This window comes from Echinops telfairi, unplaced genomic scaffold (genome assembly GCF_000313985.2).
Source record: "Echinops telfairi isolate 266 unplaced genomic scaffold, ASM31398v2 ScPeMD7_3533;HRSCAF=4204_0, whole genome shotgun sequence".
In the NCBI taxonomy this organism is placed as follows: domain Eukaryota; kingdom Metazoa; phylum Chordata; class Mammalia; order Afrosoricida; family Tenrecidae; genus Echinops; species Echinops telfairi.
In genome coordinates, this window is record NW_022107431.1 from 86,571,427 (window position 1) to 86,581,788 (window position 10,362).

A 10,362-nucleotide genomic window follows, 5' to 3' on the forward strand; every position below is an offset into this window, starting at 1 on the left:
AAACGACGAGGGGTGGATACTTTTAATTACATTTCTTCTTCTTTTTTTAATTTGTAAATATTACCTTTTTTTTAAAAAAAAAATGAAAATGGCGCTAACACAATTCAAGAGAAGCAGCCAACTGGCTTCCTGTTGGCATTTCACACGAAGGCAAGTCTATCCTGCCTCCAAAGAGTGGGCCCCAGGGACCCAAGGCATCAGGCTCCATCTCCCCTTCGCCCCTTCAGCTCACTCCCTGGGGAGGGCCAACATGCTTTGAAAGGGTGTTGCGACTTGTTCACAAGGGGCAGGGCCAGTCATTCTCTGCAGCCTTGGCTACACATTAAAATGTGTGGGGTTAAGGGGAAGAGGGAACCCCACAAAACACCACAGGTTCGGTAGGCGCAATTGTACAGCGATAATAAGTAGAGATTATAGTAAAGTCATAGAGAGCATGAGAGTTAAAAGATGGAGTCAAGTAATGGAGTCAGACGCAATTCATGGTAGCATCGCTCACCTCAGCCCCGCTAGATGGTCCTCGGGGAGGGGGCTTAGCCGTCAGAGAAGAAGCCACTGCTTCGTCCTCCTTAGCCACCTTCTCCAGCCACCCTCTCGAGAACCAGGGAGCCTCATTATTTATTGCTAACCACACATCATAGAGTCATACATCACAGAAAGGGGCAATACAATTCATTCTAGAACAAGTTTGATCACTCTAATGTCTCACATAATAAAGCAGACAATTACTATTCTGGGAGGCATGCAAGTTCCCTGATAGTGGACAATAACCTGAGTCACCGGGAGGGATATTAACATAGGCAATACAATCAATAGGAGGGGAATCACCTAGGGGTGTGCCCACATTAGTTGTGGGAATAACAATGGTGTCTGTGTGATCTAGACAGCTGATAATGACTAACTAACCTTGGTCATCCTTGGGCGGCTTCACCCTCTCTGGTATCTCCTGCAAGTGAACAGACCACCATTATCCTTATCAAAAGGGAGTGGGTATTATTTAGGGTGAGTTAGACTAATAGTCTAGCCACTATAGATGGCTGATGTTAAGGAGAATAACCTCTGACCTACTTTCGCTGATCACCTATTGTACAGTCACTCTTAAGCAGCTAAGTTTGGTACATATTTTGGGTAGACAACTTAAGAGAAATTCTTCTGTTCCTCACAAAAATGTATCTAGGTTTTAAAAATATAAACTCCCAGGCTCCATTGTCAGACCCCCAGCCAACCAAGCCAGAATCCCTAGAGCAGGGCTTGGACATTAGCATTTCTAAGTTCTTTGGGTCATTTAAGTCAGTGGCCACAGTTGGGCAGCACTGCGTTGGGCCTTCTGGGTCAGTTTCTTTCTCCAGAAAGCCAGAGCAACAGCAAAGGGGATGCCCAGCAGCTGAAAGGAAGAAATACCACAGTCCCTCAAGCCTGTCACCATCAAATCCATAACATCTGGAAAGGTTCAAACCTGCCATCGGCCTGTTTTCTGTCTCCACAGCCCAAATCTCAAACGAAGCCCCGACATCACCAAATCCCCACCGACAAAGTCCGAGCAACTCCTGAGGATAGAGGACCATGACTTCAGCATGAGGCCTGGCTTCGGAGGTACGAGGCGCGCATGCTCGAGGGTGGGTGTCTTCTCTCCGGCCCTTCTGTTCAAGGTCCCCCGTGGTGCAAACGCCCTGCTCTTGGCTACTAACCGAAAGGTCAGTAGCTTTCATCCACGTGCTCAGGAGTGTCGCAGAAGAAAGGCCTGGCAGCCTACTTCCATAAGATGACACCCCTTTCTCCATCGGAAACCGCAGTGGGGAGCGGTTCTTCTCTGTAACAAGTGGGGTTGCCGTGGGGGCAGAGACGTTGCCATCAAGTGGGAATTACCATGAGGGCAAAGGGTTTGTTTTCAGTTTCTGTCTGTAGGCGGGAAATCAAGCCAAGGGACCACACAGCTTGGTTCCTGCCGTATCAGGTCTGCCACAGCTGGGGCTGATGCACCGCACAGCATCTTCTGACCATCTGCCCGCCCCACACAGGCTCAGCTGCTCACGAGGCCCAGCCCTGAGCAGGAGAGCTGGGGAGACTGGGTGATGGCAGCTTTGAGCTGTTGCCTGAACGTGCTTTGACAGAATAACCTTGGACCACATTTGTTCTCCTCTGGGAGCTGGCAGCTGGCGCGATGGCTACTTACCCCAGGACAAAGCATGGTCTGTTAGGCTTAATTAAATAAAAATAACTTGAGAAAATCATGATTTGGAGCAGAGGGAGGCCCAAACCCTCTGAAGCTTAGGCGGCAGCTGGCTGCCAGCTTTCCACCCTCATGGTGTCAAAGAAGGGTTTGTTCTTATGAGGTTTTATCCTAGAGGGGAAAAAAAATTTTTCCCCAGTTAAAAAAAATCATTCTCATGTCTTTTCTTTGTTCAGTCTCCTTTGGGCCCTGTACGGGAGTCTGTCTTGCCCCTAACCTGCTCTTTTGGGATCCAATTAGTCTTTTCTCTGAGGATGATTCAGGGTGTCCCTCGCATGCCCCACAGGTCTGAAAGTAGATAGGAAAACAAGCAGACTCCACAGGCCCGTTACTGGGAAGGAGCCCTGCTGAAGCCCTGACTAAGCCCTCCAGTGCTCACCAAGAAAGGTCAAGGGTTTGAACCCACCAGCCATTCTGTGGGTGGGAGTGGGGGGAGGGGAGTGTGGCAGCCTGCTCCCGTAAGGATGGCGGGTCCTTCCTGTTGTCACTAGGTGCCTGCACTCAGTTCTCCCTCACAGCCGCCCAGTGTACAACCAACAAGACCCTGCCCCGGCCTGCGTCATCCTCACAGTTGCTGTGAGGTTGGAGCCCATAGGAGCCACCACTGTGTCAATCCTCCCATCCCAGGTCTGCCTCTGGTTCTCTGACTCTCTACCCTCAAGCAGGGGGCCCTTTTCCGGGGTCTGCCCTCGCCTGGCAACATGTTCAAAGTTCATGAGACGAAGTCTTGCCCTTCTTTCTTCCAAGGTGCATTCTGGCTGTACTTCTTCCACGACAGATTTGTTTCTTTTTCTGGTGATTTATGGTATCTTCAATATTCTTGCCACTTCCAATGCCAAGTCTAATTCATCAATTCTTCCCTGGTCTTCTTGATTCTCTGCCCAGCTTTCGCGTGCATAAGAGGAGCTGGGGAATAGTACGAAGGGAGCCATATGCGTCTCAGTCCCCACAGTGCTATCTGGGCTCTTCGGCTCTTTCAGGAGGGCTTGCGCAGCAGCTTGAGCCCGAAGCTTAGCTGAAATCAGAACCCCAGGGGGTGAGTGTATCGGCATACCTGAAGTTCCAGACTCGGCACCATTCGCTTTCTTGGCTGCTGCTTGTATGAGTGTTGATCGCGGCTCCAAGGAAACGGGACCTTCAACAACTGCAGCCGCTCCTACGTGTGTTTGTTGCGCGTGTGTGATCTGTTGGCCCAGCTGAGGGGTCTGGTTTTCTATCGAGTTGCCGTCCGTGCTTACGGCTGAGTTCTTGGCTCTTCCTCAGTAAGTGCACTGATTGATTCTTCATGATTCTCAGCAAGCCAGGCCGGGCCATCCGCACACTGCAGGCTGCTACTGAGCCCTCCCCGAGTCCTGATGCCGAAGGCCTCCTTCCTGAACCTGTGACTATGCACCTTTGAGGGGATCAGCGTGCTTTGGCGCTGCTAAAGGGGCTGTGCCGAGAGTGGTACCCGCCTCTGAGTGAAACGCCCACGAGGGCAGAGGGCGGAGGTCGATGCACCTCTATGGGACAAAGACGCCCCTCCGACCAGTGACCCCCAGCCACTCACTGCAGGGGCTCACGGAAGGAGCTGGCACAGCCACGTTCATCCTTCTGAACGATGGGCAAATAAATTCCTGTTATTAAAGCCATCCATGTTTTGGTAATTTCTTATTCTGTCAGCCCTGGAATTGACTCCCTGGCAGTGAGCTGAATGAGGAAACAAACACACTTAGCAAGGCCTTGTTCACGGCCAGACAGAGAGCTTGGCTTCTGTGATGAAAGAGCCCCACCCAAATCCAAACCCTTTGCCATCGGTGGATTCCAACTCGATTCTTCTCTCACTGCCATAGAGTGGGTGCGGACGGAGTACAACTCTCCTGTGCATTTCTGAAACTGTCCCTCTTCAGAGGACTACAAAGTCCCATCTTTCTCCCGAGGAGTGCTAGTGGTTTCAAACTGCTGACATTGCTGTTAGCAACCCAGCTTGTAACCACTACGCCACCTTTCCAACTCATCGTGACCCCATATAGGATTTCTGAATGTAAATCTTTCCAGGAGCAGCATAGCCTCATCTTTCTCCTATAGAGCAGCTTGGGGATTTGAACTGCTGATCTTGTAGTCAGTGGTCTTGACAGCACACCTGGGCTTCTTATGATAAAAGAGAGTGCAAACCAAACCCAGTCATGTCTGTCTAGCTGATTCTGACTCCGAGGATCTCTCCAGAAGAGTAGAACTTCCCCATAGAGGCTGTACATCTGCATGGAAACGGATTGCCCCATCTTTCTCCTTTGAATGGTCAATCTTTCTGTGAGCAGCAAGAGCTTTCATGCTCGGGCCACCAGAGCTCCTTAAAATACCCACTGCCCTGGAGCTGTTGACTTCTGCTCAAGGTGAGCTATGGTTTCTGAGGCTCTAAGTCTTTACAGAAGCAGATTGCCTCATCTTTATCCTGTGGAGCTGCTGGTGGGTTCGCACCGCCAGGCTTCTGCTTAGTAACCCAACACTTAACCCAAGACACCACCAGGGAGTCTCAGACTGTGCAAACTCAAAGGTAAATACAAGAAACAAAGCAGGTGACCTCATGTTAAGGAGTCATGCAATTACTCCTTTGATCAGGCCTGCCCTTTGACCTTTGTCTTCACCATCCCTTTAGCTGGGCATGCATCCAAAGAAGGAGGCTATCGATCAATTTCCTCATTTCAGAATCACTGGGCAATTCAGAGAGCAACAACAACACAATTTACCTTTGCTGATTCCAGAGACTCCGATGGTGGTTCCAGCCTATTATCTCTGGCTTGACTTCAGGTTACCATGTGGCCACACTAACCCTTTAGATCTGGCACGATACCTAGTTTGTGGGAAACACCCCTTCCTCTGCTCCAGGAAAAGTTTATGTCAAAAGAGTGGGTGCCCTTGCCATGTCTCCTTCCAGGCCCAGCCATCCCTGTGGGTGTGGATGTACAGGTGGAGAGCTTGGACAGCATCTCAGAAGTCGACATGGTAAATGTTTCTGTGGCCAGGGCTGTGGGCTGGCAGGAGCCAGAGGGGGCGGGGTGTACACTGGGCCTGTCCTGGGTTGGGTACTCTCTACACCTAAGCTGCCTGTGTTCCACCTCTCCTACCAAAACAAACAAACAAACAAACAGTGCTGTCCAATTGCTTCTGAGTCACAGCAACCCTGTAGAACAGAGTAAAATCTCTCCTTTACATTTCCAAGGCTGTCAGTCTTTGTGGGAGGGGACAGCCTCATCTTCCTCCTAAGCAGTTGTGAGTGGGTTTGAATTGCCAACCCTTGTGGTTAGAAGCCTAACACGTAACCCACTGAGCCATTAGAGGTCCTTACAACTCTCCTGGGAGGTGGGAATGCTCAAGCTCTCTCTCTTTTTTTTCTTCTTCCCAGTTTTATTAACATTTAATTTCCATACCACACATCTCAATGGTTTAACTATATGAAAAAGAATGGTGCAATTGGCACCGCAGTCTGTTTTACAGCCTTTTCTTCATTCTTGTCCTCACTTTTATTAGCTCCCCACCTTCCCCTAAGGCCAGGAAACTATGAATCCAGTGGCTGTCCCTATAGATTTACCTTTCCTGGATTTCACATAAGGAAAAACATACACGCCCCCGCCGCAGACCCCACATGTAATAGGAGGACCAAATGGCTGGACACATCTGGTCCCTGTGAAGCCTGTGACCGGCTGTGGAAATGCAGACGTGAAAGGGTGTCCCTTTACCCTCTGCTCGCTGGGGTTAGATTAAAACTGGAACATGTTGCCACTCCTTGACTTCAGCGCCTTAATTTGGGCTCCCCAAGAAGCAGGCCTGAGACAAGCATTCTAACTAACACAAGTAATTTATTTGAGAAATGATCCTGGGAAACCCCAGAGGGAAGGAAGCAACGAGGTTATGGGATCAAACTTGCTAAAGGCATTCGGGGCTCGGTGGTAGAATTCTCACCTTCCATCCGGAAGACCCGAGTTTGACCCCCAGCCAGGGCGCCCCCCTTGCAGCCACCGTCTGTCTGCCAGGGGAACCTTGCTCATGCTGCTGTGACGCTGACCAGGTGTCGGGGTCAGCTCCTGATGCAGATGGTTTGGGGGACGTGCTAGGGTAAGAAAGCATTGGGGCTAGGGTTTCATTTCACACCTGCACGGGTTTGTCAGAAACAGGAGGCGTTTACAGGTGCCTCGCACTCAGTGGATGCTGCAGACAAGCTCTCCAAGCCTTGGGCCTGTTGGAGGGCCTTCTGAAAAGAAGATCCAATCAACACAGTAGCTCTCAGCCGATCTGCAGGCAGAGAGCTCAGCTCGGAAGGCCACACAGCTGTCTTTTGTGATTCCAAAGGAGTAGTCTTGGTGGATTTTCCTGAAAACATAGAGCCCTCTTGGAGGTTTATCACAAAGAAGTTTTAAGAACATCGAGAACTGCAGTGGTGAAGAAAAGGCCCGGAAAGCCATTTTCCATCAGGACAAGGCACCTGCTCCGCCTTCCAAGGCAGCAGGGCGGGCCTACTAGGATTTCCCTGGGTCTTGTCCCTTCAGTCTTTTAATCCAAAACTCAAAGGACATTTTAAAGGAACACGTTTTTCATCCCTCAAGGATCCACAAACTGTCTTTTTGATGTGGCATCAATCGAAAAGTGTGGGATGGGTTAGCGAGAGGGACACATCTCCCTGGATGGAGTGTAGGTTGTAAGATAACATTGATATTGGGACCAGCCCTTACCTTACATCACAAACGGGTTCGAGAGGCCATGACCTGTAATTGAGAAAACTAGAGACGTCAGAGCCCAGAGTTTTATTCGAGGCAGAGGCTTAAATACTTTCTCTGACGAAACCTGTAACGCATGTCAGGTTTACACAGAAGAACAGTTTAAGAGTATTCTTTATGAATCTACAAAGCAGCATTAACGCTTCAACTAAGTTTTTCATGGACAAGAGGGGAGGATGAGGTTGGGAACATGAAGCAACTGATAAGTTTGCAGGCGGCTGCTTTCTGCAGCTTTGGCAGGGAGCAGGAGGCCAGTGTCTGTTTTATCTCAGAGAGACAGACCAGCAGCTGCTTCTATCAGCTCCTACGGTGGAGCTGTCAGCTTCCTTCCACGGCTTGAGCCTTGAAAGGTGGAGGTCCTGTCCCGTTAGCCTACAGAACAAACAGCTTGCCCCCACAGGATGTCAAGAAACAATAGCTTCACATGTTGAGGTTTTACATGAAGGTTTCTACTGTTTCTGCTTTGCCTTGTCTTCATACTTCTGAAAACCAGCCGTCGAACACCATGCAGCCGGCAGGGGCCCTAGCCACAGCCATCGTGGGACCAAGCAGCACTTTGTTCGTGCGCCTGAGTCACCAGGAGTCAGAGGCTGGCCTGATAGCAGCTAATAACCTCACTGGGTTCCTTGTGTGGAACCCAGCCCTCCCGGGATCGTCCCACTGACAGTCCAAGAGCACGCCTCGTGGTTGTCCCAGCTGAGGGCCTGGGGGCTGGGGTACACATCCGGCACCCCCACCTCAGGCCAAGAGCTGCTTCCAGAGCTTCCCCTCCCTTCTCTGGCGCACCCGCTGTCTGCCTGGGAGCCTGCCAGGAGTCCTCTTCCCAGTGCAGAGCTCCATGTCCCGGCCCCGGTGACCGTGATGGGGAACACCGACTTCTTCCCCGGCAGTGTTCTCGTCCTCCCAAGGAGCCCACCCCAGAGACAGGAGACAAGACCCTCCGGAGGAGGCTCGCTTGATTCAGCTCCAACCCCCTGCAGGTGGCAGGCTTCACAGGGAGGGCACCGTGTCTTCAGCTGGGAACCCCAGTGGGCGGGAGTGGGGGGGCGGTGTGTGTCTGTGACTTCCCCTCTCGGCCCCTCCCCCGGCAGGACTTCACGATGACCCTCTACTTGAGGCACTACTGGAAGGACGAGAGGCTGTCTTTCCCCGGCACCAACAACCTCAGCATGACGTTTGACGGGCGGCTGGTGAAGAAGATCTGGGTGCCCGACGTGTTCTTCGTGCACTCCAAGCGCTCCTTCATCCACGGCACCACGACAGACAACGTCATGCTGCGCGTGCAGCCCGATGGGACAGTGCTCTATAGCCTCAGGTCAGCCCCACCCCCCGCCGCCGCCCCTCCACCCTCCTCCTGTCCCCTCACACCCAGGGCCTGGGAAGAAACGCATCACTGGTTTCACATCAGCAGGTGGGCTTTGGGGCTGCGACTAGCAATGCATCTAACTTTCCCGTGCCCCGCTGTCATCTCCAAGGACAACTAACTCCACGGGAATGGACATGTGAAAGGCTATGTGATCTTGAAAATCTATTTGGAACATTTCTCAAGAAAACCTAGTGGTTAAAGACTCCACCGCTAACCAGAAGGTTGACTGTTGAAACCCCTAGCCACTCCCCAGAGCCAGGAAGTTATTTCAGAAAGATTGCCACCTGGGAAGCCCCATGGGGGCAGTCCTACACTGCCCTACGGTGTCATTGTGAGTCGGAATCAACGCAGCAGTAGTGGGGTCTTTTGTTTGTTTCCGTTTCAGATGCCTATCCTTTTAGGTTAGGGGGCCTGGTTGCATCATGGTTACATAACGGACTGCTAACTGCAAGGTCAGCAGTTTGAAACCATCAGGAGAAAGAGGGGCTTTCTACTCTATCAAGAGTTACAGCCTCGGAAGCTCACAGAAGCAGTGCTACTCTGCTCTCTAGGGTCGCTAAGAGTCGGAGTCAGCTCAGTGGCAGTGAGTTGGTTCTGTGTGTGTGTGTTTAATACTATAGGCTATACTTCAGTTTTTAAAAGTTCACTTTACTTCTCATGCTTGATTCACAAAATATACTTTGAAATCTGGAAACGCTTCTTGAATTCATTTAATCATATGGGAGAATTTGTGTAATGTTTTCTCAGCCAAAGAAAGGACTGGAAACATTGCCATCATTGACATAAATCACATAAATCATCGTTGACAAGACGGGAAGCGGGAAGCATACTTTGATAAAAAAAGATTTGTCTCGCTAAGAGGCATCCGAGAACTAGATAACACAGTCTTTTCAAAGGCATGCCTTCTCGAATCTCTGGATTCCCATTTTGGGGAGTCCATTTTAGCACTCCTCCTCATCCCCCTCAGCCTCACTGCCATCAAGTCTTTTAAGGTGACCCTAATGGACAAGGTAGACCTGTCCCTGTGGGTTTCCAAGATGCGAAGTCTTTACAGGAGTACAAAGTCTCATCTTTCACCCAAGGAGTGACTGGCGGTTTCAAACTGACAACCTTGTAGATCGCAGTCCATCTATGTAACCACTATGCTACCATTTGAACTTGACTGCTAGCTGAAAGGTTGGCAGTTCAAACTCACCCAGTCATTCCATGGGAGAAAGGCCTGGTGATCTGTTTCCATGAAGATCCAGCCAAGAAAACCAGATGCAACAGTTAGTTATAAGGCTTGGCTTGGGGTTTGGAGTCTGGATAGACAGGTTTTCCACTCCCTTCTCACCTCAGTGTTCTGCCTGAAAAACTGTTAACTGAAACACAAGCATGTCCTATTGAAGTTAGCTGCACCACCACCTTTGGAAATCAAGGGTACGCCCCATCCCAAGGAGGGGCTGTGGACTGAGCCCCAGGCCTTCCCAGGGAAGGGACTCGGCCACTTGCTGTGACATGCTCCTCCAGTGCTGATAGTGCAGTTCTGTTCACAGGCTTTGTGTTGGCTCACACGCCATCAGTGACTGGTAAAGAGAACACACACAGCCGTATGTGAGCAGGAGGTTGCTAGTTGCCTGGAATAGCTAGAGTCCCTCGACACCTCTGGGAAGATTGAAAAGGTCACTATCAGGTCTCAGGAGCAGCAGAGTCTCCCCCGCCCCATGGTTGGGTGTGGCCACAGGAAGTAGGACCACAGGTGGCCACAGATAGAAGAAACCATGCCATGAAGTTCAGTCAGCAGTGAGCTTCACCTACCAGGGGCCTGAAAACAGAAGACTTAATCTTTCTCTGCAAGTAAAATCATGGGTTTGCTTCACTTTGGGTTTTTTTCCCCCTAGTTCTTATTTTTTGTGGGGGGTGTGTTCTTTTTTTAAAAATCATTTTATTAGGGGCTCATTCAACTCTTATCACAATCCATACATACATCAATTGTGTAAAGCACATTTGTACATTCATTTCCCTCATCATTCTCAAAA

The 10,362-nt window shown here is 50.4% G+C and overlaps 1 protein-coding gene across 1 annotated transcript in view; it reads left to right on the forward strand.

Annotated features, from left to right (window-relative positions):
• The first annotated feature begins 1,556 nt into the window (after positions 1–1,556).
• Positions 1,557–10,362, forward strand: part of GABRR1 (gamma-aminobutyric acid type A receptor subunit rho1) — a 26,297-nt gene continuing 17,491 nt past the window's right edge. The window contains exons 1-3 of the mRNA XM_004696247.4: positions 1,557–1,590; positions 5,142–5,209; positions 8,070–8,293. Of these exons, the coding sequence (XP_004696304.2) occupies positions 1,572–1,590; positions 5,142–5,209; positions 8,070–8,293 (311 nt within the window). The 5' untranslated portion in view covers positions 1,557–1,571. The remainder of the gene's footprint in view (positions 1,591–5,141; positions 5,210–8,069; positions 8,294–10,362) is intronic.